The sequence below is a fragment of the Cinclus cinclus genome, chromosome 7 (genome assembly GCF_963662255.1).
Source record: "Cinclus cinclus chromosome 7, bCinCin1.1, whole genome shotgun sequence".
NCBI lineage: Eukaryota > Metazoa > Chordata > Aves > Passeriformes > Cinclidae > Cinclus > Cinclus cinclus.
This window is the reverse complement of record NC_085052.1, coordinates 26649127-26670512: the sequence shown is the minus strand read 5'-3', so window position 1 is coordinate 26670512 and position 21386 is coordinate 26649127. Positions and strand designations below refer to the sequence as shown.

The window sequence follows — 21386 nt, the reverse complement described above, 5'->3', positions numbered from 1 at the left end:
TTCTATAGTAATTTTAATGATCTCAGAAGAGTAGAAGTTATTAGCCTTCTAACAATATTTTCAGTGTTTATGAGGATCAGCGTGTCTTGAGTCAGAGGCACCGTATTTTCCTCTTCTCAAGAGAATTGCCAGTGTCTCTTTTATATTCTGAAGTTTATGTGAGACTTTCCATTGAAATGTGAGTTACAAAGCCCTGATAATATGACAGAAAAGATCTCTTTCTGTGATTGCACAATTAGTCTTAAGTAATGTAGAGACTAAAGTTGTTGATACCTTCGTGCTGTTTCATCCATTCTGTCTGCATCTGGTTTTGTCCAAAACTGGTAGCAAATCAGTTTTTTAAGTGTTACTTCAAAAATAATATTGTGTAATTTTAAAGGCACCTTTTCAGAATTTTGAGGATTTTAGTCTAGAAACCGGTAGAAAGTAGCGGTCTCAAATACAGATTCCCTGGATGCAGGGGAAGGAGGGAGGCAGACAGCTGAGCTGTGACCTTTATCTTCTGTTTCCCAGCTGTAGTGCAAGTTGTGCATTCTCTTCTCTCTGCTTTCTGCCTTGAATGCAGTATGCAAATCTAACAGCCACTCACATCAGATGCCTGTATCCACAGATAATGGGAAACACTTCCACAGCATAGGAATGTGGTTTTCTCTACATCTCCCTTCAGCCTGTTCATTCAGCAGACTGTGAGAGTTTTGAGGCGCTCGTGCTGCTTCACGTATTGCAACTGCACCACTCTGTTGCATTTCTTTTTATAACCTCCTATCCTAGCTTTTCTTAGAAGAGCATTGCCCACCTTAAAAGAAATTTTTGTGTGCTTGAAAAATAGTGTGTGATGCACAAATAGGCATGTGAGTGGGTTCATCTAAACCCTGGGTGTGGGGTGTTGTGCTCAGAACTGGCACTTGCAACTGGAAGGCAGATCCTGGATCCTCTTCCATAGGATTTCCTGTTGCTGCTGCAGAGGTCCACTGATCTGAGCCAGGAGTGCATTTTATCTGTCCTTAATAGGAGGATGTCACAGGTACTTGTCTTGGACTCTGACCTGAATATGAAATTTGAGTAAATCATTCCAGTACTTCTGTGGTTAGGTAGTGATTTTTCAAAAGAAAATTTGGTTCATTGCCTTGGAAAGAATAAAATGATAGCTTATTCAAGCTTGCTTTAAAGGGCATTGGTGACATGTTTTCTCAACTGCAACTTTTGAGACTTGTTTCTGTATCTTAGTGGATTGCTGCAAGGTAAATTCAGTGAGCACTTTCAATTGCACTACTGTGAAAATGTTAACAGATTTATCATGAAGCTAAATGGACCTGTTTTTTTCTTGTTTCTTTTGCACGGATCCTGTTTTCACCAACTTTTAATTCAATTGTTTTTTCTGAGGTAAAAAGATTTTTTTTCTTTCTTTTTAACAGGTTCTTGAAGATGCAGAGGCTCAACATCTGTTCCAGTCCATTCTTCCTGATATGGTCAAGCTGGCACTCTGTCTCCCTAGTATCTGCACCCAGGTAAGCAAACCCAGCTAGCAAGTGCTCTGTGGCAGAGCACTTCTCTGCAAACTGCAGCTGAGGCTAAGGTCAAAACATCAGGGTCATGTTATGTTCTTAATAAAAGCTGTACTTTTTGTGCTGAAGGCAGATGAGACCTAGGGAGCAGAATGGACAGTACACATCTGGAATTATGTAATGAGTGTAAAAAAAAAAAAAAGTAAATCTCACTGTCAGTTTTAGCCTGAACTTCAGTATCATCTTCTATAAGCTGAAGTTGCTTCTTGTGTTTTTTAAACAAAATGACCTCACAACAAATCAGGTTGTAAAATCACGCTTAGAAACTGGAACAATTGAATAATCCAATTCAGGTTTTTATTTTAGAATTTTTTTAATCTTAGAAATGGTATTTTCATAAAGCTTTCATTTATATGGGATCGTACTTTATTGTGTTTAGAGCGTGTACTACTTGCACACAAACAAACCTTTACTAATTCTGTATTAATGCTATGGGAATTAGTTCTGTAAGGAGTAAAGCTGATAAAAGTGAGTAGAGCTGGTCAAGTGAGGACATATAGTAGGTAACATATTAGTAGGGTGACAACAATTTGTAAACTCATTTGTTATAATATTCTAAATTGATTCTGTTGGGAATAAGCAGGGAAAATCTTAGCTTACTCTTTTATACTGCAAGAGTCCTGAAGTAGATACATAATTTCAAGCTATGAATATTTCTTCTCTTTTTTTTTTTTTCTGGTAACTCCATGAGGGAAGTTTTTGGAAAATGCTACAAAGTTTCTGAGCACAAGCACAAGATCACATATTGCTATGCAATGTAAATTGTGTCAGACGCATTTTTTTTGGTTAGACATAAAGATAAATTTGTTCCAATATAACACTATAAAAAAAATTCTATTTTTATAGTTTAGTAGAACTTATCAGAGTGAGCTTCTGAGGCTTTTCTTCCATCTAGCTGTGTGACTTCAGACATAATAATATAGCTTGTTAATTAAATAGCCAGAAGACAGAATGAGATGCAGTGAATGTGAATGTGGTGGTTATAAGAATAAAGACTTGTTTGTATTCTGGAGTAAACAAGGCTGTGTATTCAACAGCCTAAATCAACAGCAGTTTCTGCATTCACAACTAGAAGGATGAAAATGTAGCTGTATTGGAGCTAGGCCAGTGATGATGGCTGAGAATTTTGGAAGCAGGTGAAAACTGTGTTCACTTTCTCCTGTCAGGTGGGTTTATCGTAGAGGTTACTGGACTCAGCAGTCAGAAGAATGTACCCTTGCCATGCTCCACGTTATCACATAATTAAAACAATAAAATACCATTAATGTTGTGTGCCAAAGCTCAAAATCAGAAGGCTAATGTCTGATAAAATGAAAGATGTATAATGCTTCAAGTTGGAGAATTCTTTCTTCCCTCTGCTCCTTTATTTCTTTTTATATTAAGGAGACCCTGACCAGAGTAAAATAAAACTTCAAACTGAAGACCAAAGTGAAGTTGAGCTTTTTGTTCATTCTGATTATAAAAGAATGAATAATTACACCCTTTCTACAAATACTGTCAGTGTCATTTCTTCAGGTAGGATGGAAAAAAAAAATTCAAAGCAAGTCATAGAGTTACGATCTGTGGTATGGCTTCCTTGTTTCTTTGTAAAGTTCAAAGCAAGGTTATTGTAGCTGAAAGCATTCCCTAAGGGTTCTTAACTCTGCAGCTATTGAAAGCGGATTTTTATTTCAGTTTTTAACATTGCCTTGGATTTGCAACATCCCATCTTTTTTTCCCCTCTGCATTCCCAATGGTTTTGTTTGATAAGTTGTGTTTTCCTGATCTTTTTATTATTGATTAGAAATCTACAGTGTGCCAGGCAAGCCCTTTCTGAATTGTCTTGAATAAACTGTTCTTGACTTTAATGGTGCTGCTGATTAAAGGCTTTACCAATGGCCTAAATTACTCTTGCTCTAATATAACAAATGTAATTTTGTGCCTCTGTTTTTTCTTTCAAAAAGGGTAAGCTAATTATTCTTCTCTCTCCTTCCCTCCTTTCTCCCCTGCCCCTTCCTCCCCCTCATTTCTTTTGTTGGTAGCCAATACCTCTGCTGAAACAAAAGATGAATCACTCCATCACAATGTCACAGGAGCAGATCGCCAGTTTCCTGGCCAATGCTTTCTTCTGTACTTTTCCACGTCGCAATGCCAAGATGAAGTCTGAGTATTCCAGTTACCCAGACATTAACTTCAACAGGTATGGCACTTGGCAGTAAATGAACCTGATAACCCTGCCATGAAAATATTGTTGTCCTTTAGGGGAGGAACTCGTTTATTTCATGTTTCTGTCAATAAATTCACTAGTTTGCTTTTTGTCTTTTTCCCTATTATCTCTAAGGGACAAGAAAACTGTGCAACTGTGTAAGAAAGGATCATGTGCACAGGAAGATACGGTTAATATTCCAAATTTTTTTTGTGAATGAACATGCACAGACACACTCTTGCTCTGGCATAATTAGATTGATATAATTCCCTGCCTCCTCATAAGCCAGTCATCTGCAAATGGTATATTTTAGTTGTGCTTCAAGTGTTCTGTGTGTGTTTAAATTAAAGGTTGGTGTTTCCCCAGCTACCTTTCTATTGTCTCCTGTGTCACCAGCAGTGATCTGCACATTAAGTCAGATGAATGGGACTTCATTCTTCAGCATCCATGCCATTATTTTAAGGCAGTTGTAGAGCTGCATGTTAAAATGAACATTTTCTTTTTGCTGCAAGTTAGCCTAAGAAAGCCACAAAAAGAATTTACTTAAAGATATTCCAATGTCTAAGCAAACATTTTTTTTCTTAGTGCTAACTTACAAACAGATTTCATTAGAAATTTTTCCTCACATCTGTTTTATAATTTAAATATGCTTATCTCAATCTTGAATGAGGGAAGTATATGGAGACATTTTCTGCTGCTAATCTTCGTGGACTTGTAGATTAGAAATATGAATTCGTCATTTTTTGGCACTGTCATACAAGTGTAGAGCAACCTTAATTTTATTAGGCTGAAGCTTGGATAAATTATTGATCTGGAGTTTTTCTTATTCCTCTCAGTTAACAGATGTAGTATATGTGAAGTGACAGCTGAGATGAAATATATAAACAGTGTTTTCTGTGATCCAGCACACTTGAGTGTGTGTATTATGAGAGCTGTATTAGGCTAGGACTTCCCAGAATAAATGACAGGCATGCCAATGTACTAATGATGGTTTTGGTGGCTGCTGCCTTTAAGGGCTATCACAGATTTGTCCATATTGTGTATTTCAGAAGAGAGACCAGGGTCACTGTCTTGGTGATTATCCCGAGATTGCAGTGGGTTACAGAAGAGAAATGTGGGTGGACATTCGATTCAATGTATTTTACTACCACTGGTTCCTAAGAACAAATACATGAGGAGTACCACTGGTGCATTTAAAAATACTGATGTTCAGAGCATTGAAAGAGGAGATGGAAAGGTCTGGAAGGACTTCTCCTTGACTGCATTCTTCTAGCTGTATTTTGTGGTATTTTTAAAGGACTTCAGGCTGCTTTTTTTGTTGTAATTCAAACATTTATAAACCAAGCAGTTAAATTTTGCAAGTTGGATATATTTTCTTACCAATTGCAGAATAAAGTGCTGTTAAATAACTGGAGTAAATCCATATGTTCCTCTATGAACATTGCAGAGTAATGTAAAGTGATAGTACTGCAGTGCACTACTTGTGGTTGACTCAGGGCATAATACTGCAAACTACTTCTAAATAAAAAACATTGGCAAATTATTAGGTAAATATTTTCTTACCATGGACTCAAAGAATGACCAGTAAAAAGTATTGTGCATTCAGAATTTTCTGCTCTGTTCCAGTCAGTCCAGCATTGTTTTCTGAGTTGGTGATATCATAGTAAGGTCCCTCGATGTTATTTAGAAGGGGAAAAGAGCAGACAACCTTCAGGCCTTCCTTTTGCATTATGAATGAGACAATGCTCAGCTTTAAGTCACATAGGGTAGAAAGCCATTTTTATTTGTGCCAGAACAACAATATTGTTGCCAAACTGAAGAAAAGAAGGGAAGCTAATGTCCTCTGGTTATTGAGGATTAAAATTGGCTCTTCCCTCAGTGTTTGCCAATTTATGCATTTATTAGATAAGTACAGTTTGCTTTTCCATTCCTTTTTTTTTTTTTACTTAACCATTTGTTGTACCAAATTCACACTCCTACACCCCCTATATTTTGAATTGGATAATAAGCAGATTGGTGAGGTAGAATACAATGTGTAGCAGGCAGTGGATAAAATTTGAGAGAATGTGTCAGTGAGAGTGGGACTGGTAGGATAAAAGTAAAAGGAAGAGTTGTGGAGAGAGTACTGCAAGACTGTAAAGTTTTCTGCTACTGTACATTACCTGACTTAGTTAAAATCTAAAATGAGGGGGAGAAGGAGGATAGGTAGTATCTTATGTCTTTTTTCTTCCTGTCATCTGTATTTTCCTGCCCTGCAAAGTTACTTCTTTAGTAGCAAGGACAGAGTTAAACTGTCATGGTTTCAGCTATTGTTTCAGACTTGTAAAGATGACAGGATTTGGTTCACTGCAGTGTGTGTTTTCAGCTTTTTTAAAAAAAAGCTTTTTGGGTAGCTGGATGTACTGATAAGGCAATAGGCAATGACTGAAGTTAAAATATTTGTGACTTTTTTTCCTGCTTATAAAAATGTTTTGATGTAAAGTCTTTGGAGACTGCTGCTCTGCTCTGTCTGCTTAGGGATGGGCATAACAGATTGTTCACACACCAACCTTTTGTCCCCACAGTATTATGGTCCATAGCTTTTTTCAGACTTAGTTCTTTCCTCAGCATAAGTCATTTGCCACATGGCTGTGAATGAATGACTTTGCTCTTAAAATATCGAAAATAATCTGCTGTTGTTGCCTAACAAAACCAAATTACTGAGTGCATGGATGCATTTGAGGGCATTTTCTTTAGCAAAGGTGATGTTCCTCAGTTCCTTTATCCATGTCCTGTCTACATTCATACAAAGGCTCCCACTCCTTCCCTCAAATCTCTGAGACTGAAAGGCTGAGATTTGCAACTTCTAAGTTAGAAACACAAAAGTGTAAGTTTTCTTGTGTTTTTAGTTTTAACACAGTAGTGTTTTATCAGGTCACTTTATGCAGATCTAAACATTAGTACTTTTTTAAGCACTACAAAACAGTTACAGTTTTACTTTTAAATGCTGATTTGTTCCTTCTTTCCTCCCAGTCTTCTCCCTGTTTTAGGTTTTTGTGTGCTGTTAACTACCATATTGTAAGTTCCACCCCTACTCTGCCAAGGTACAAATCTGTTTGACAAAACAAGACAGTCACTGCAAGATAGTTTAAAATTTAAGACTTAGAGAGACATAAGTGCAGCTAATTGGGAGGAAGGCTGTTGTATGTATAAATATTAACATAAATTTTATCTGTTAATATTAGCATACATCATTTATGCTTTGATTCTCCTCTCATTTGGCAAGGCTAACAGCAGGAGAGGAGAGGTAATGTGGCCATTCCTCTTTTGACACAGGAGCACTTGGTTTAATGGTGTATTGTGACACAGACTGTCCATTTTGATTCCTTATCTTGCCACAGACTAAAAGTCACCTGTGTATAATTAGTTATTTAATTGAATTCTTCCCTTTCTTGCTTGGCAGGGATGAGCCTATTATGAGTCTTAAGTCATTAATAACATTATTTCATTTCAAATATAGTTGATAAAAGGATTAATAGTTTAAGAGCTTTAATATTTATGAATTGGAGTAGGTAGAATGACATCCATTCAGTGGCCAAACATTAGATCATGCTAATTGGCATACAATACTGCTTTTTTTCTAAATACCAAGCTAAATTTGGAGTGTTCAATTTTTATTTTAAAAAAGCACTACTATGTATGTATGTATGCTAGTGTATATGTTTGTATATATATATGACAATAGATTGGGCAGCTTTATTCCAAAATAACCCGTCGCAAAAAAAAAGAAGTCATTGAATTGGCCATTTTATTTATCTTATTTATGTATTTTTTCTTGGAGGTGGCATTCTGGTTGAATGTAGAGCCTGAATTGCATTGGCTCTCTACATTTATGATGTTGGTTGCAGAGTTGAAAATAGTTGTTTGTGGTGATGGTTGTAATCACACTATAGATGCTGTGGAATTTGGTAATTCAGGCAACTGTCTCATTTGGTTATGTGCGAATGCAAAATGTGAGGAAAAATGTCTGCAATATTGAATTAATGTTCTGGAAAGGACACAGGTTTGTCAAGGACCTGCTCTGCTTCTGCTGTGTCTTTGACCTGCTACAGATCTGTTTTAGCTGTTGTGTCAAGTTAGAAGAACTCTTCCATTTTCCTTGTTCAAAAACTCTGTAGTTAAACTGGAGATGTAATAGCTCCCATTAAAGCTACTGGGGTTGAATTCAGAAGTGAAGGCAGTAAATCTAACAGCATGAGCCTGGTAGATCTTCTGGCACATTTGTTACTGCACGCTCTGGTCTGAAACCACCAGTATTCCACACTAGGACTGAATTTCTTCATCTTTATCAAACAAACCTTTAAAGTAATTTCAAGTGATTGGAAATGAGGAGAAAAACACTCTAGTTAAGATCTATTTCTTTTATGGAATATATAATATATGAAAGGAAATGGGAAACTCTATGGTACATTTATGCAGGAGAATTGAAATCTAATTTACCGGTAATGCAATTATCTCTCCATAAACAACATCAATTTCACAACACAATGAATATTCTCTGGGGAATAAATTATCTAATGACTTTGAGAGAACTTGGTTTGGACTGATAAGTGGTCCACTCTGATTAGTGGTTCTAGATTTTCTGAGTTAAAGGACACTGAGTCTACAAAACTCGTTCTGTTATATCTACTTTGGGCATGTGAACTGATTAGCTATGGATAGATTACTTTAAGTCAAGTATAATTTTCTGTAAAAAAATTTTAATCCGTATTTGTGTTTGGTAAATGTGGAAACACTCTTTAAATAGACAACTTCAAAGGGACACTATTTTTCTGAGTCTGGCATAATTACTTTGCTGTAGTGGTTAAAACAGTACTGAATCTGAATGTTTTTTAGCTTAGTAAATATAGTAGTGTAGTCCAGAACTTAGTTGTGCCATGCTCTTGGTTGTCCTTTGTTTTAGATCCTCAGGGTAAAACATTTTAACCTGCTGTTCTCTGGTGTTGAATACTTGCAGTTAGTATCTTATTATTTCATCAAGGTCAGATATCAACCTGATGTATTTTAAGACTCATAAATTACCAAAACCTTTTGTTAAAACAGGTTTATAATGTGCCAAGTTACTTGCCACAATAAACAGAACTACAAAATGAGAAGCACAGAGAGGGGAGAGATGTGAGTGTATGGGAGTGTCTGGATGAAAGATATTTTTTTTGCATCTAGATTTCCCAACAAAATTGCATTGCACCATTTCTATGTTTACAGACATCTTAAAAGTATTATTTAATCTAGAGATTAAATTCTAATTCAACATAAGGTTGTTGAATAGTGCACTGTTCTTAAATAACTTCTTAGATGACAACAGCTTGTTCCTATGACGCATCACAGTAAATATGAAATTGCCCATGAGGCTGAAATATTGAATGTTTTCTTTTTCTCCTGCTTGATATAAAGGAAATTAGAAAACTTTAAAATGACATCTTTTATAAGATGAGAGAAGGAAGGTAGTTGTAATACAGAAAGATACAATTCATGTTGAGTGGAAGAGGCAAACACCAGGCACTAGAGGAGCGGAGCTGTGGGTGCTGAACCTGACTTGTGTGAAGTTGTGCTCTGGTTTTCTAGCAGGAAATGCAAGGTGTGGACAGTGGCATTTCATTTTGTTTTGTCAGAGGGATGGTCAATTTGCTGCCTTTTGTCTCTCTGGAAGGAACTCCTCATTTGAATTATTCTGCTTTTGATTTCCATTAAGTCCAAATTTCATAAAGTAAAGTTGTAATATACTGAATAGTTTTCCTTCTAATTCTCCCTTAAAATACTTTCAGTGACTGCTGAACTTTCTAGTAAGGGTTTATATTTTATATTGCTTATAAGAATGTCCCATTTTAAATTTCCTAAGTTTTTCTCATCTCACATTATCTAATTGATGTCAAAGTATTTGCATTTAAAGGGCAGTGGTCTCCAAACTTTTTTAATCACACATACCTATCAGTAAGACATTTTTTGAGCATGGACCCTCAATGTATTTGTATTTATTTACTTAGGAATTAGATACATGTTCTTTATACTTTACTAATACATTGCATTATAAAAGATGCAAAAAATTTAGAAAGGATGAGATAAAGATGAAATAACCAGTTCTTCAAAATGTTTTTTCTTTAATGAATGGGACAAAAATATATTCTTCCTGCAGCCTAGTGGATTGTCTTGCACACCCCCGGGGTACTTTGGAGACCAGAGTGGGTCTGGGGTATTGCTGTTCACAAAATAGAGTGTAGTTTGTTTCCCTTGGGAAGGGAGGCATAAATTGTAGCAATGAAACAGTTGTTGCACCTCCATTTGTCAGGAAGAGTCCTTGATTGGTCCTATCTCCTGTCTTTTTCACTGAAGTGAAGCTTTAGGGAATTAAAACTCTACTTTAAAAGGCAGATGTATGTTTCTGAATGGGGGGACCCCTACCCAAGAAATAATCAACAAAACAGCATTCTCAGAAAACATATAAGGCAAAGGATATGGGTAATTAATGTAATTCCAGTTATTCCTATATGGTAAACAGGTTTGCTTTCATATATTTAGAGAATGAAATTTTTGTCTGTCCCATGCAATTGTGTGATAAGCACATATAATTATAGACACATTCCAAATCTTACATGGTGGGCTCCTCTCTCTGTGCACATTAATGCACACAGCTTTTCTTGACCTTCAGTACACTAATATCTATAGGCAGTCCTTAATGTGGATGTGACTAAGGTTGCCTTGAGCACAATTGAATAAAAAATGTCAAATCGTACTGAGAGAATCCTTTTGAAACTGCTTTGATAAGCTGTGCTTAGTATTGAAAGTCAAAGCACAAAAAATACTTCATTAGAAATATGATACTGGTTTTGGAGAAGAGTTTTATATTTCTCATTTGTTCCTGGAACTCCACTTTTTTCTTCCAAGAGGTTGGGAATTGCAGGAGAAAGATGGAAGAGATGCTTCTTATGTGCTCCCCAGTGCAGCTAATGCAATCCTAAATGATGAGGTTATTGGACCATTCAACACTATATTAGTTTTTTGTTTAGGATGCTGTGTATCAGCCTGAAATTTCAGTAGTGAGGATGCTCAGCAACTGAGGATGCTCAGCCACTTAATCAAAATAGCCTTCAGTTATATGGAGGGCAATACAAGTTTGACAGTGACATACTTAAGCATATTATTTGCACCCCTACATATATATAAACATCAGGTAAGCATAGGCTTGAAATGCAGCAAGATAGAAAAAGCAAGGTTTATTTGGTTTATTCTCTTTTCCAAGTGTTTTGTCATCTAATACCTCAGACCAAAACTATTTAGTGATTAACTGTGTTCTTGAGGTGGAAGGAAATGTATTTTCATTTCTGCCTTAAGTTTCCATTCTTTCCCTGCTCAGTCCCTTTACTGGGTGAAATTCATCTATCCATATGACTTCCATGTAAGTCCTTCTTTGACTTTTATTTGTAGGAGAATATCAGGTTTTAGTAAAATGTTTTGTACTTGTTCAGATGTTCTGTTATCTTTAGTGGGATCACGCTAAAGTACAAGAAATAACACAAGTATTTCTTCAAGTTCAGTAGTAAAGACAAAGACACTTTCTAGTGCCTGTGGGGTAGGGGAGGAAAGAGAACACGGTTAATTGTAGGGATCACAAGTACAAAATTGTGTATCCACACTTTGACAAAAAGGAGCCATGGAATGCCATGGATTTATGAATGGGAATTTTTCTTTGAAGTATGATCCATACAACAAATTTTTGAGTATTGTTGCAGTGTGTACACCTTTCTGGGGCTTACAGTAGGTTCCAACTTCAATGTAAATACATGATTATTCTCTTTGAGAAGAAAGATTCAAAGGAAGCCCAGCCTGGGTATAGAAATATCATTATGAAATTACTGAACTGGGAGATTAAATCACGTGATTATAATGGCTCCTGCTGGAGCCAGTTCTTAGGGTAACATCAGGGGAGCAATTTAACTCCTTGGAAATTAAATTTTACAGGTAAATACTGTATTTTAATTTTACCTTAATTGGAAATGATGTATTTGGGAACTGTTTACTTAAACTGGTTCAAATTCTCCCCAGTAAATCTCATGTAAGCCATGGTCACTTTTGTGAAGCTCTTAATGTTCTTAAATAAGTGTTCTCTTGTGTTGTTTTCAATGCACCCTTTGAAGTTCCTTGGAAGTTTGAAGTCCACTTGCCTCAGCTCTGGAAGGAGTTGGGAGTAGGTTCTTTGGAGCTTTAGATGTAAATATTGGTTACAAAGATGATAATTTTGAGTTGACAGTCAGGACTGCAAAAACCAGAATATTAATTGCACTTTTTAAATGCTTCTTTTTCCCCCCCAAAATTTTGAGGAAAATGCTCGTGCAAAAATATGTGCATGTTTTTGTAGTAATTGTTGAAGTGGTATGAACTGTTGCCTTATAACTTTACTGTATGTTTACTGACAGTTTGATATTTTCTCAATATTAGTTCTTACTATTTTTGGTATTTTATTTCTCACGTACTGGATTTCTCTTCAGAACAATTAAATGTCTGAATATTTGCTAGGAAAGATTTTTCATTTAGCCACAATGACTTTTAACAATCTACAATGTCATTAACACAAAGTTCACATCTACTTTCTTATGTTTTAAAATCTCTGGCCTCAAATACTTAAATGTATCTCTGTGGAGGTCTTCTGTTTGATTAACATTGCTACTCCCCTGGCTTGTCTGGAGAACCAGAGGTGAATTTGGTGATCAGTCCTGGAGGCTTTGTCAGCTCCCGTAGCTGAGAAATTGAAGTTAGTGCATGGCAATGGGAACATCCTGGACAAAGCTTACGTATGCAGTTCCCAGTAAGATTTCAATTGCTTCACCTGAAAGTGGACTTGCAGTGCTTTGCATTTGATTTACAGTGCACTTTATTTGGATGAGTTCTTTAATTGAAATTAATGGGTTTTGGCCTTAGGTGGTTCTGTTAGGAAATTATGTGGTTTCCACTTAGATGTTTGGGTGGATTTTTAGTAGGATCTGTGTCTCAGCGCTTGAATAATAATGTTACTTAATATCTTAGTGATGCCTCCATACAGCTTTATTCTTTAAAATATTTGCTTCAAAAATGAATTTTTCATAATTTTGCCTAATTGATTATTTCAGAAATAAGGTTCAAGGTTAGAAGGTTTGTAACTTCACCATGTGGTGTTCTCATTTAAGTTAATGGGTAGGACCAGGCCATTTTTGAATCATGCAAATATCACTTGCTTTTCCTGTTGCAGTCAGAAAAATTCAGACTGGTTTTAGCTTGATCTGGCTTACTTTAGGCATAGTTCTGCACCTTGCCTGCCCAGCCTGCTGTTTATACTGAATCACATATTGCCTTTGTGACATGAAGAACTCTCTCCCAAGAGATTACAACGTAAGCAAGATGTCACTTTGATGTGAAGAGGCAAAAAAATTAGTAAAGGCATGGTCAAGCTTACAGATAAATTAACCAGTTTAAAGGCTTCATACAAATGAGACTTCCAGATAAGAGGTTGGGGGTAATTTAGGCAACACCTGCATACACATGCACACATTAACTTCTTTTATAAACCCCTTTTTACCTGTGCAAGCTCAAGGCCTTGATAGAACTTGAATATAGGCCTATTTTAGAATAGATTGTAAAAGTCTGGAGTTTACCTTCCTAAAGTCCTGGTTCACTGTTCAAAGAATAATGTGCTAATAAAATTAACCTCTGTGACTTAATACAGATTTTGGATGCAATTGATCTCTTCAGCCTATATACATCATAAGGATTTTTAAATGATGAAAAAAATCTAGTTCACTACCTTGCTGAATCTGGTTCAATTCACATCTTAGCCTTCTGGTTTTAAAGGCAGATTGTCATTCCACTACACAGAAACAAATGAATAATGTTGTGTCATTGCTTTACTTAGACTGTTTATTGGGGGGGGGGTGTGGAATCTTATATCCTCAGGGCTTTCAGTGGATCAGACATCTTTTAGTAAACTTCCTATTCAAAGGGTATTATTTCTGAAGTCACTGCTGTTCTTCCTTCCAGATAAATTCCATTATGTGTTGCCAATAACAATGCCTTGTCACTCTGCTGGAAGTGAAATTAAGTAATGCGTGCTCAATTTCTGGAAGATAGATGATGCAGTAAAAGTATTTCAGCTACCCTTAAAAGAATACATTCACTTAATGGCTAAAAATAGGATCCTTCCTTTTAATGCTTAGGTTTTTTACAATTGCCTGTTAGAATGGCTGTAACTGCCCAGTGGATGGAGCCATTTCTGTTGGGGGAAGGTTCTTTTCTTTAGAAATGCTGTTGGTGCCGTGCAGCTCTTGAAAGCAGAAAGGTTGCATTAATTCTTCTGAGCAGCTCGCTGAGCTGAAAGGAGTGTGACATTTGGATCTTAGAATACTCTACATACATGTTTTCATCCCTTGGTCACTTAATGGCCTGATAAACATTTCAATTTGTTGCAAATAAAACTAGTAGCCTTCCAAAATGTTCATATTGAAATTACATTTCTTGGTGTTAGAAAATTGGTGCAAGTGAGAGAAGCATTCACTTGGCATCTTCATCAGAAATATAGCAAGTCAATAAACTCATTAGTCCTAAAATCTTGAATTACAGAGGGGCTGTCTAGAGAGTTTTTTCTACAGTACGTAAATGCAAGGCTAATGAAATGTGTGCATAATAATTGCAAAAAATCAAATTGCAATTAGTAAGTAGCACTAATTGCTCTGCACTGTATCCCTAAAATCTAATTGTTTGCTTTTATTTCCTGTTTTTCAGGTTGTTTGAAGGGAGGTCACCAAGAAAGCCTGAGAAACTTAAGACCCTTTTCTGCTATTTTAGAAGAGTCACAGAAAAAAGTATATCCTTTATTCTTTCTTTGAGCTGCAAAGCAGATAGATGAAAAATTTAATCCCATTAAATTTAGGAATGGCTACACAGCCATGATGGAAGTATTCAACAAAAGACAGCTTGCATAGTATACTAATATTCATGTACTAATGGCACTTCTTACCGTATGTATGATGCATGCAAGCAAATTATTTGCCTAGAGCTCATTGTGTTTTATTTTTTCTGATAAATATATATGTACGTATATACGGGGTTTGTGTAAAATGCAGAAATATATTTTCAGTCCCCTGTAGACACGTATGTAAAAAATGTGTGTGTATATCATTGTGTAGATATAAATATATGTCTGTATCTAGTGCTAGTAATATATGCAAACACTTGCCTCACCACGTCAAAGTCAGGATGTAGAGGGAACCTGGCATCATTACAGTCATTAAAATCACAGGCTTGAAGATTCTGAGTCAAGCTTCACTTTTCCTGCGGAATGCATATTTAGACTTTTGACTGTAATGTTTGTAGTTGTGAGGGATTTTCCCCTACTTGTGTTGGTATTTCAGGTTAAATTTAGGCAGCTGTCCCTGAGCCCAAGAGCGTGTGAAATCTGATGGAAACACACTTTATGAAACTACTATATTAGATTTCCTAACATTATAACTTTAAATAATACTTAATGAGATTCTTGGATGCTCTTTTCTTGAATTAAAAATTCCCATTGTACCTTTAAAATAGCCCATTTCTTATTCTTATTTTTGTCCCAGGAATTAGTAAGGCTGAAGTAATTTAGTCCTATAAATTACTGTAATAATTCTGCCACTCTTTTTATTGTAAATAATAATTGAGTTCTCTGTAGAAGAACACAGGGGAAACTGAAGACTTCATGCTCAAAGGGTGAATGCTTCATTTGCAGAATACCACAACTGATACCGGAATTCCCTTGTGAAAGAGCACTTGATTACAATCCTTGAAAGCTATGCACTTTTTTCAGTGAAAATAACCCTTTTTAAACCTAAATTTTAAAGCAAAGCTTAGGACCACTTAAGGCATTTTTAGAAGGATGCATTTTTGCTTTACATAGTGTTCTCAATGTTTTCACAAATCACAGTAGACTTACTGTAGCAGAGAAGTAGGTCTTAAATTAAAACTTAATTAAAGATTAATTAAATTAATTAAAAACTTAAATTAAGTTTTTATTAGGATTATCTCACCTAATAAAAGGTTGATATTTTCTTCGTGTTGCAAAACTGAACTTTTTTGAGTGAAATAAGGAGAAATGATGATACTGCATCCTTCCTGCAGTGAGCAACAATGCCTCTTTTTCCCTCGAGGGCAGGAGTCTTTTCTCAGTTGGAATACAGTGAACTTCACTTGTATTCTAGCAGGGTTAAAAATTGCTTGATTTGGAATCTGCTAACACTGTATGCTTATTGTCACAGTTGGAAATACGAGCTGCTGCTTCCTCCCTCCATAGGTTGAATACTCTCTGGTTTATCTGTTGGCACTGGACAGTGGTTGATTTTAAAGGTTCACCAACTCTTTTTCTCTGAAGCAACGCATTTTACTTCAACTACTGGGTCTTTCTAGTAGTGTTTACTGTTGTTAAAGTGAAAATCACTTAAGAAATAGTGCTTCCTAGATCTGGAAAAACTAAAAATAGTCAAACTGCAAAGTGAGAAGTAATATTTGGGTCTTCATGTTGCTTGTCTTCAATTAGAGCATGGGCTGTCAGGGGAAAAATCAGAGTCACTCTTGAGGAAAATTAATCTCTTGGTATCTACCAAGAATGATGTTTGTAGTTTTCAAAGCTTGCCAGTTAAGATAATCTAAGGGCTAAGATCCCACACTTAATACATTTCTTTTTGGGGTTGGTTTGCCTGTAGAACCTACGGGATTGGTGACGTTTACAAGGCAGTGTCTCCAGGAGTTTCCAGACTGGGAGAGGTAAGTCAAACATCCTGTTAATATAACTAATTTCAGAAGTCCACAATAACTGACTGTCATTCATTTGGAATTGATTCAGGTCTAGAAGTACTACAGAAAACAATCTATGCTATGCACGGTTGCAGAAAGAAATACAGAGGGCAGTGGTGAATAGGCCACAAGTAGTTTGTGTCCTGAGTTTTCCCATATGTTTGTCTGTAAAGCAAACAAGTCTTAGTTGAACTTTTAAAACAGTAGCATATCTTTGGTGCAGTTACTTGAGTGGGGGGAAAAAGAGAGGGATACTTTGATTTAAGAAATGGCAGGAAATGCAATGAAGTATGGGTGATGACCAGCATGAGCACAAGTACTGCAACTTCATTGCTGGGGAACAAGAAAAACTTTGAACTTCAGATTTAAGGTTTTATGGTAAAAGGTGGAGAAACTGAACAAATGATTCTGTTAAACTCTTCCACATTGTTTCTGCAAGGTAAACATGTTTTCTTTTACCTGTCAGGGTTTTGGATTTTTTTTAAACCACTGTATGTTTAAGGTGTGTAAGCAGTTTGGGTGAATTTTGTTTTAAAATGAGTGGTTTTTTGTGGGGATTCTGAAATTATCCTTTCTGTACAATATTTTTCCTCAATGGTAGATCTCAGAAAAAACTATCTAGATTGCACGTCACCTATGAAGGTACCATCGAAAGCAATGGACGAGGTATGCTACAGGTAAGTGCATATAACAGTGCATAGAACAGGCTTTCAAGTCTTTGTCATATTTTCATGGTCTGCCAGCTTAACAAAGTTACTTGTTTATCCTCAATTGACTTAAATGACAAGATGTTATGCAGCGTAAAAAAACCCATCAAGATTAATTCCATGGGCAGTCTTAGTAGTGTCAATGCTCCCCAGCTCATCTAGGTAGCACATATACCTGTTACAGAAAGGGCTGACAGAAAATCACAAGTCTCAGACAGCTTCAGGTCTTCTGGTTCAAGCCAGGATCAAAGATTGACAAGACAAAATATTCAGGCTGCGATCTTGATGACTTGTCAAGGGTTTCAGTTTATTTTTAAAAAAATTATTCTTGTGCCCCAGACAGTGACCAGGTCAGTGATCCAGGAGACTTTCTTGCTGCTGCCAGCACCACTGTTTCAGTCTGGGAGGCAGTCAGCAAAAGAAAGTCATAAGGAGGATGTCCTGTCCATATCTATAGAAAGGAACATGTCTGAGTTTTCAAATTGTTTGCTTTCTGTTCTTCTTTAAAAAAAATAAAAAAAGGTCTGCTTTCTAGAATTCTTTTACAAAAAAAAGAGAAAAACTTGGAACTTTTTTAGCCAGGGACAAGTACTTCGTTGGAAGAGGAGGAAGGAGACAAGGAGAATTTTTTTCTGCAATGCTTTTTGCTCAGATTTTTAGATGTCTTGTAACTTAATGAAACTTGAGCAGTCAAATGTGTGCTGGAATTATGAAGAACTCAGCAATTGCTCAATAATTACCATTTTTCTAGTGTTGCACTCTGTATAAGGAAGTATTGCCTAGGATGTGGTATTTTTCCTCTTGGCTACATCAAGTCTTACCGAAGCAAATAGCTCTGCTCAGATGAGGAGCAGTCACTCCAGCAGGGAGCAGGGTGACCTAGGCAGGACAGTGCAGGAGTCCACAGTGACCCCAGCCTCCGTGGGCAGGGATGGTGGCAATCACATTCCCTGCTGCCTGGCTGGTGGCCATCAGACAAAGGCAAGGTGGTGAGTCAGGACACCGAGGACAGTGAGAGATGTCTGGTGAGCACGTGGGCATCAGCAGAGCACAGATCTGGGCCTGGGCCCGTAGGTGATGTGTCTCAGGTGAGGCCCAGGACAGGGTGGGTGTTTGTGCAGGACAAGGTTGGAGCCCCAGGGGAGGCTGCTCAGCACAGTTGCAGTGCTTGGGGCCCTGGCACACTGCACATCTGAGTGGTTTTCATCAAACTTTTTTTTATCATATTCAAGTTTAGCAAGTCTTAGGCAACTGAAATGTGTTGGTATTTCCAGGACAGACTAAAGGAACACATGCTGTTGTAGTGGCTGGCTCTTGGTGTGCTTTGGACTCTGCCTTCTGGGTCGGTTTGTAATCTACACAGGGGTTCATGTCACCCCAGCAACTTCTGTCCCCCTCCTGTACCTGTGCTCTTATCAGCTACCTAAGTAAAAACCAGTAAGAAGCTAGTAGCATTTGAAAGATGAAGTAACTTTTTAAAATTATAAATTTATATGGGCAGTTAATTTGAGTGAATAGTAATTACTTCATTGAATAAACAAACTCCTTTTAAAACTGTTGTCTGTATGAAAATGTAATTTGCAAAATATGTACTATTGCAGCAAAAAATAGTCCAGAGCTTCTCTATTTCAAGCAGAAACCTTTATAGTCAAAATTATTTGCCTTGTTCAAGTGCATTTCAAGTACAATTCGTAAGAGATGGTTAGTGCATTTCAAGAAGAACTTGTGAGAGGGTTTTTTGGGTATAGAATTCTTACGGGGCAGTGCTAATCTAAAGATATTCAGTGTAGACAGTTGGGGTAGAATGCTTTCCAAAGGACAAACTATAGATTTTTCAATGTCCCTAAAAAGAATGCTGTTTTCATCTTTCACATTTACTGAAATGTGTTTTATTCTGAAATACATGCCTTTTCAAAGGTAACCCACACAACTTGGATTTGGAATGTTTGAGATGCAAAATTTCTTTTGCTGTGTAATGTCTCATTTGTCATAAGTTTTCTGAGAAGTTGAATGGAAAAAAAGAGAGAGGCATGATCATGTTAATCAGTCTCTCTGCTTGTAGTTTTAAGTGATAGCAGTGGATTTCAACAGGATAATTGAAATTTGTACAGGATTTTATTTACTTGGGTAATGAAAGGAATTTCTCTTTTTGCTTATCCTGTCATAATCCTCCTGAATGTATTTTTGGTAGGTTGATTTTGCAAACCGTTTTGTTGGAGGTGGTGTGACCGGGGCAGGACTAGTACAAGAAGAAATTCGGTTTTTAATCAATCCAGAACTGATTGTATCAAGGCTCATCACTGAAGTCTTGGATCACAATGAATGTCTTATCATCACAGGTTAGTCTTTGCAGAAAATGTTTCGCATCAAGTTCTGGTTCTATATATACAACTTCAAGTTGAAGTTTAGTATGTTTAAATGCTGTGAGGATTTAAAAACAAGGAAGAAAAATAGTTGATACTCATTTGACAAAGAGCCTCCTACTTCATCCCACCTAACACCACAGGGGACACTGTTCCACAGATGTTTTGTGAAAGGAGAAAAAATAAGTGATGTCAAGCAGAATACCTTATTTTATACTCTGGAAATGTGTTTGAGGACTTAGTGTCTTAAGCTGGCAAGAAAGAATGCTGATGGGAAATATAGGTAACAGCCACAATTTCCAGCTATTAGCCAATATTGCTTTTCTTAAAAGGATCTGGGGTTTTTGTTCCTCCCCTGAATTTTGCAACATTTGATGTGATCGGCGGGATTGAACACTTAAGAAGAGGAGCTACCTTCTGATTACCTAAAAGAGGAGGAAGTGGAAGAGTAGAAAATCAGCATCCATTAGAAAAGGGTAGAAAGCTGTCTCTGAAGGATTTTGATCTAGTATGTTTCACATATGTGTTTATGTTACTTGTAGGTTAATTATGGCTTCCTAATTACATCAAAAACAACCTGCTTCTGCAGGATGTTGCTGAGAGCTTGTGAATGGACACATCTTGTCTGTCTAGAGCTTAGCTGAAAGTGTTTTTTCTTTTCCTTCCCACTCTGCCATAAAGCTTGGATTGTTTTATTATCCATTGGATTAAAACAGCATGAAAAACCAAATGTCACTGTTAAGAACTGGAGCAGCCCAGGTCATGCTGCATGTCTCAGTTCTGTACATGAATAAGCATTTTTCATGACTGAAGAAATAAAATTATGCTATAATGCTACTTTATTTACACTAAAGAGCAACTATAAAGAAAAAAATATATCATCAGAGAGATCTTCTGGGTAAATATTATAATAGACTATCTTTGTATTTTTCAGTCTGTTATAGCAAAAATGTTGGGTTTAGTTACCTGAGCTGTCTCAAAAGTCAAGAGTTTCTGTAGGTATTAGAACACATTAATTGGAAAAATCCATCAGTAGCACTTTTTTCTCTCACATGCAAACACAGTAGAAATTTGAGCTTAAATCTTGCAGGTCTTACTCTGTCCTGAGTTATTGATTGTACTGGGCAAAGCATCTTTTGTTTTCAGTCTTATGCTTGGTAATCTTTTTAAGACAGTGTTTTATTTTGTTTTTCCACTCTGCCAGAATTAATGCCTTTTCTGTGAAAAGTTTTTGATAAATTGGCTTCAGTGATTACATTTAAAAAAAATGAGTCAGAAAAAAGTTCTTGGCCATCAGAGACTTCTGTATTTTGAATATGATACTATATAAACATATCTTAAGCATCCTCTGGGAGAGACTTCTTTGGAAAGGGTTAAAACAGAGCTCAGCTATCAGTCTGGGTAGTAACTGAGGGGGAATAACTTAGGGGGAAACACTAAATTAGTGTTTTGGAAGACCTTCTTCCATTCCCCTGCAAACAAAAATGGAGATTTTGCATGGACAAGTAAAGGTGAGAATGTTTGTCCACTGCAGTGACATTTTATCTTTCTTGATATTTTATCTTTCAGTGTTTTGCAATTAGTATTTGGGATATGCAGTTCTTCTCTAATGGAAATATCCATTCCATCATTTTTATTTAATCCTGGAGCTTTTCCACCTTGGTTCTTAGCCAAGTCTCCTCTGTGTCATGATGCTCTTGATAAATTGCATTCTTTGTGATGCATCTTGACTTGATGGCCT

General features: G+C 36.6%; 1 protein-coding gene across 3 annotated transcripts in view; it reads left to right on the top strand.

Moving 5' to 3' along the window:
• The window catches only part of PARG (poly(ADP-ribose) glycohydrolase), a 59052-nt gene that overhangs the window by 23673 nt on the left and 13993 nt on the right, over positions 1 to 21386 (top strand). For all 3 annotated transcript variants that reach the window (XR_009933360.1, XM_062496796.1, XM_062496795.1), the window contains exons 8-13: positions 1416 to 1508; positions 3587 to 3744; positions 14536 to 14615; positions 16485 to 16545; positions 17177 to 17252; positions 19474 to 19621. Coding sequence is in view for 2 of the 3 variants with exons in the window: in XM_062496796.1 (XP_062352780.1) it covers positions 1416 to 1508; positions 3587 to 3744; positions 14536 to 14615; positions 16485 to 16545; positions 17177 to 17252; positions 19474 to 19621 (616 nt within the window). In the remaining variant the exon portion in view is untranslated. The remainder of the gene's footprint in view (positions 1 to 1415; positions 1509 to 3586; positions 3745 to 14535; positions 14616 to 16484; positions 16546 to 17176; positions 17253 to 19473; positions 19622 to 21386) is intronic.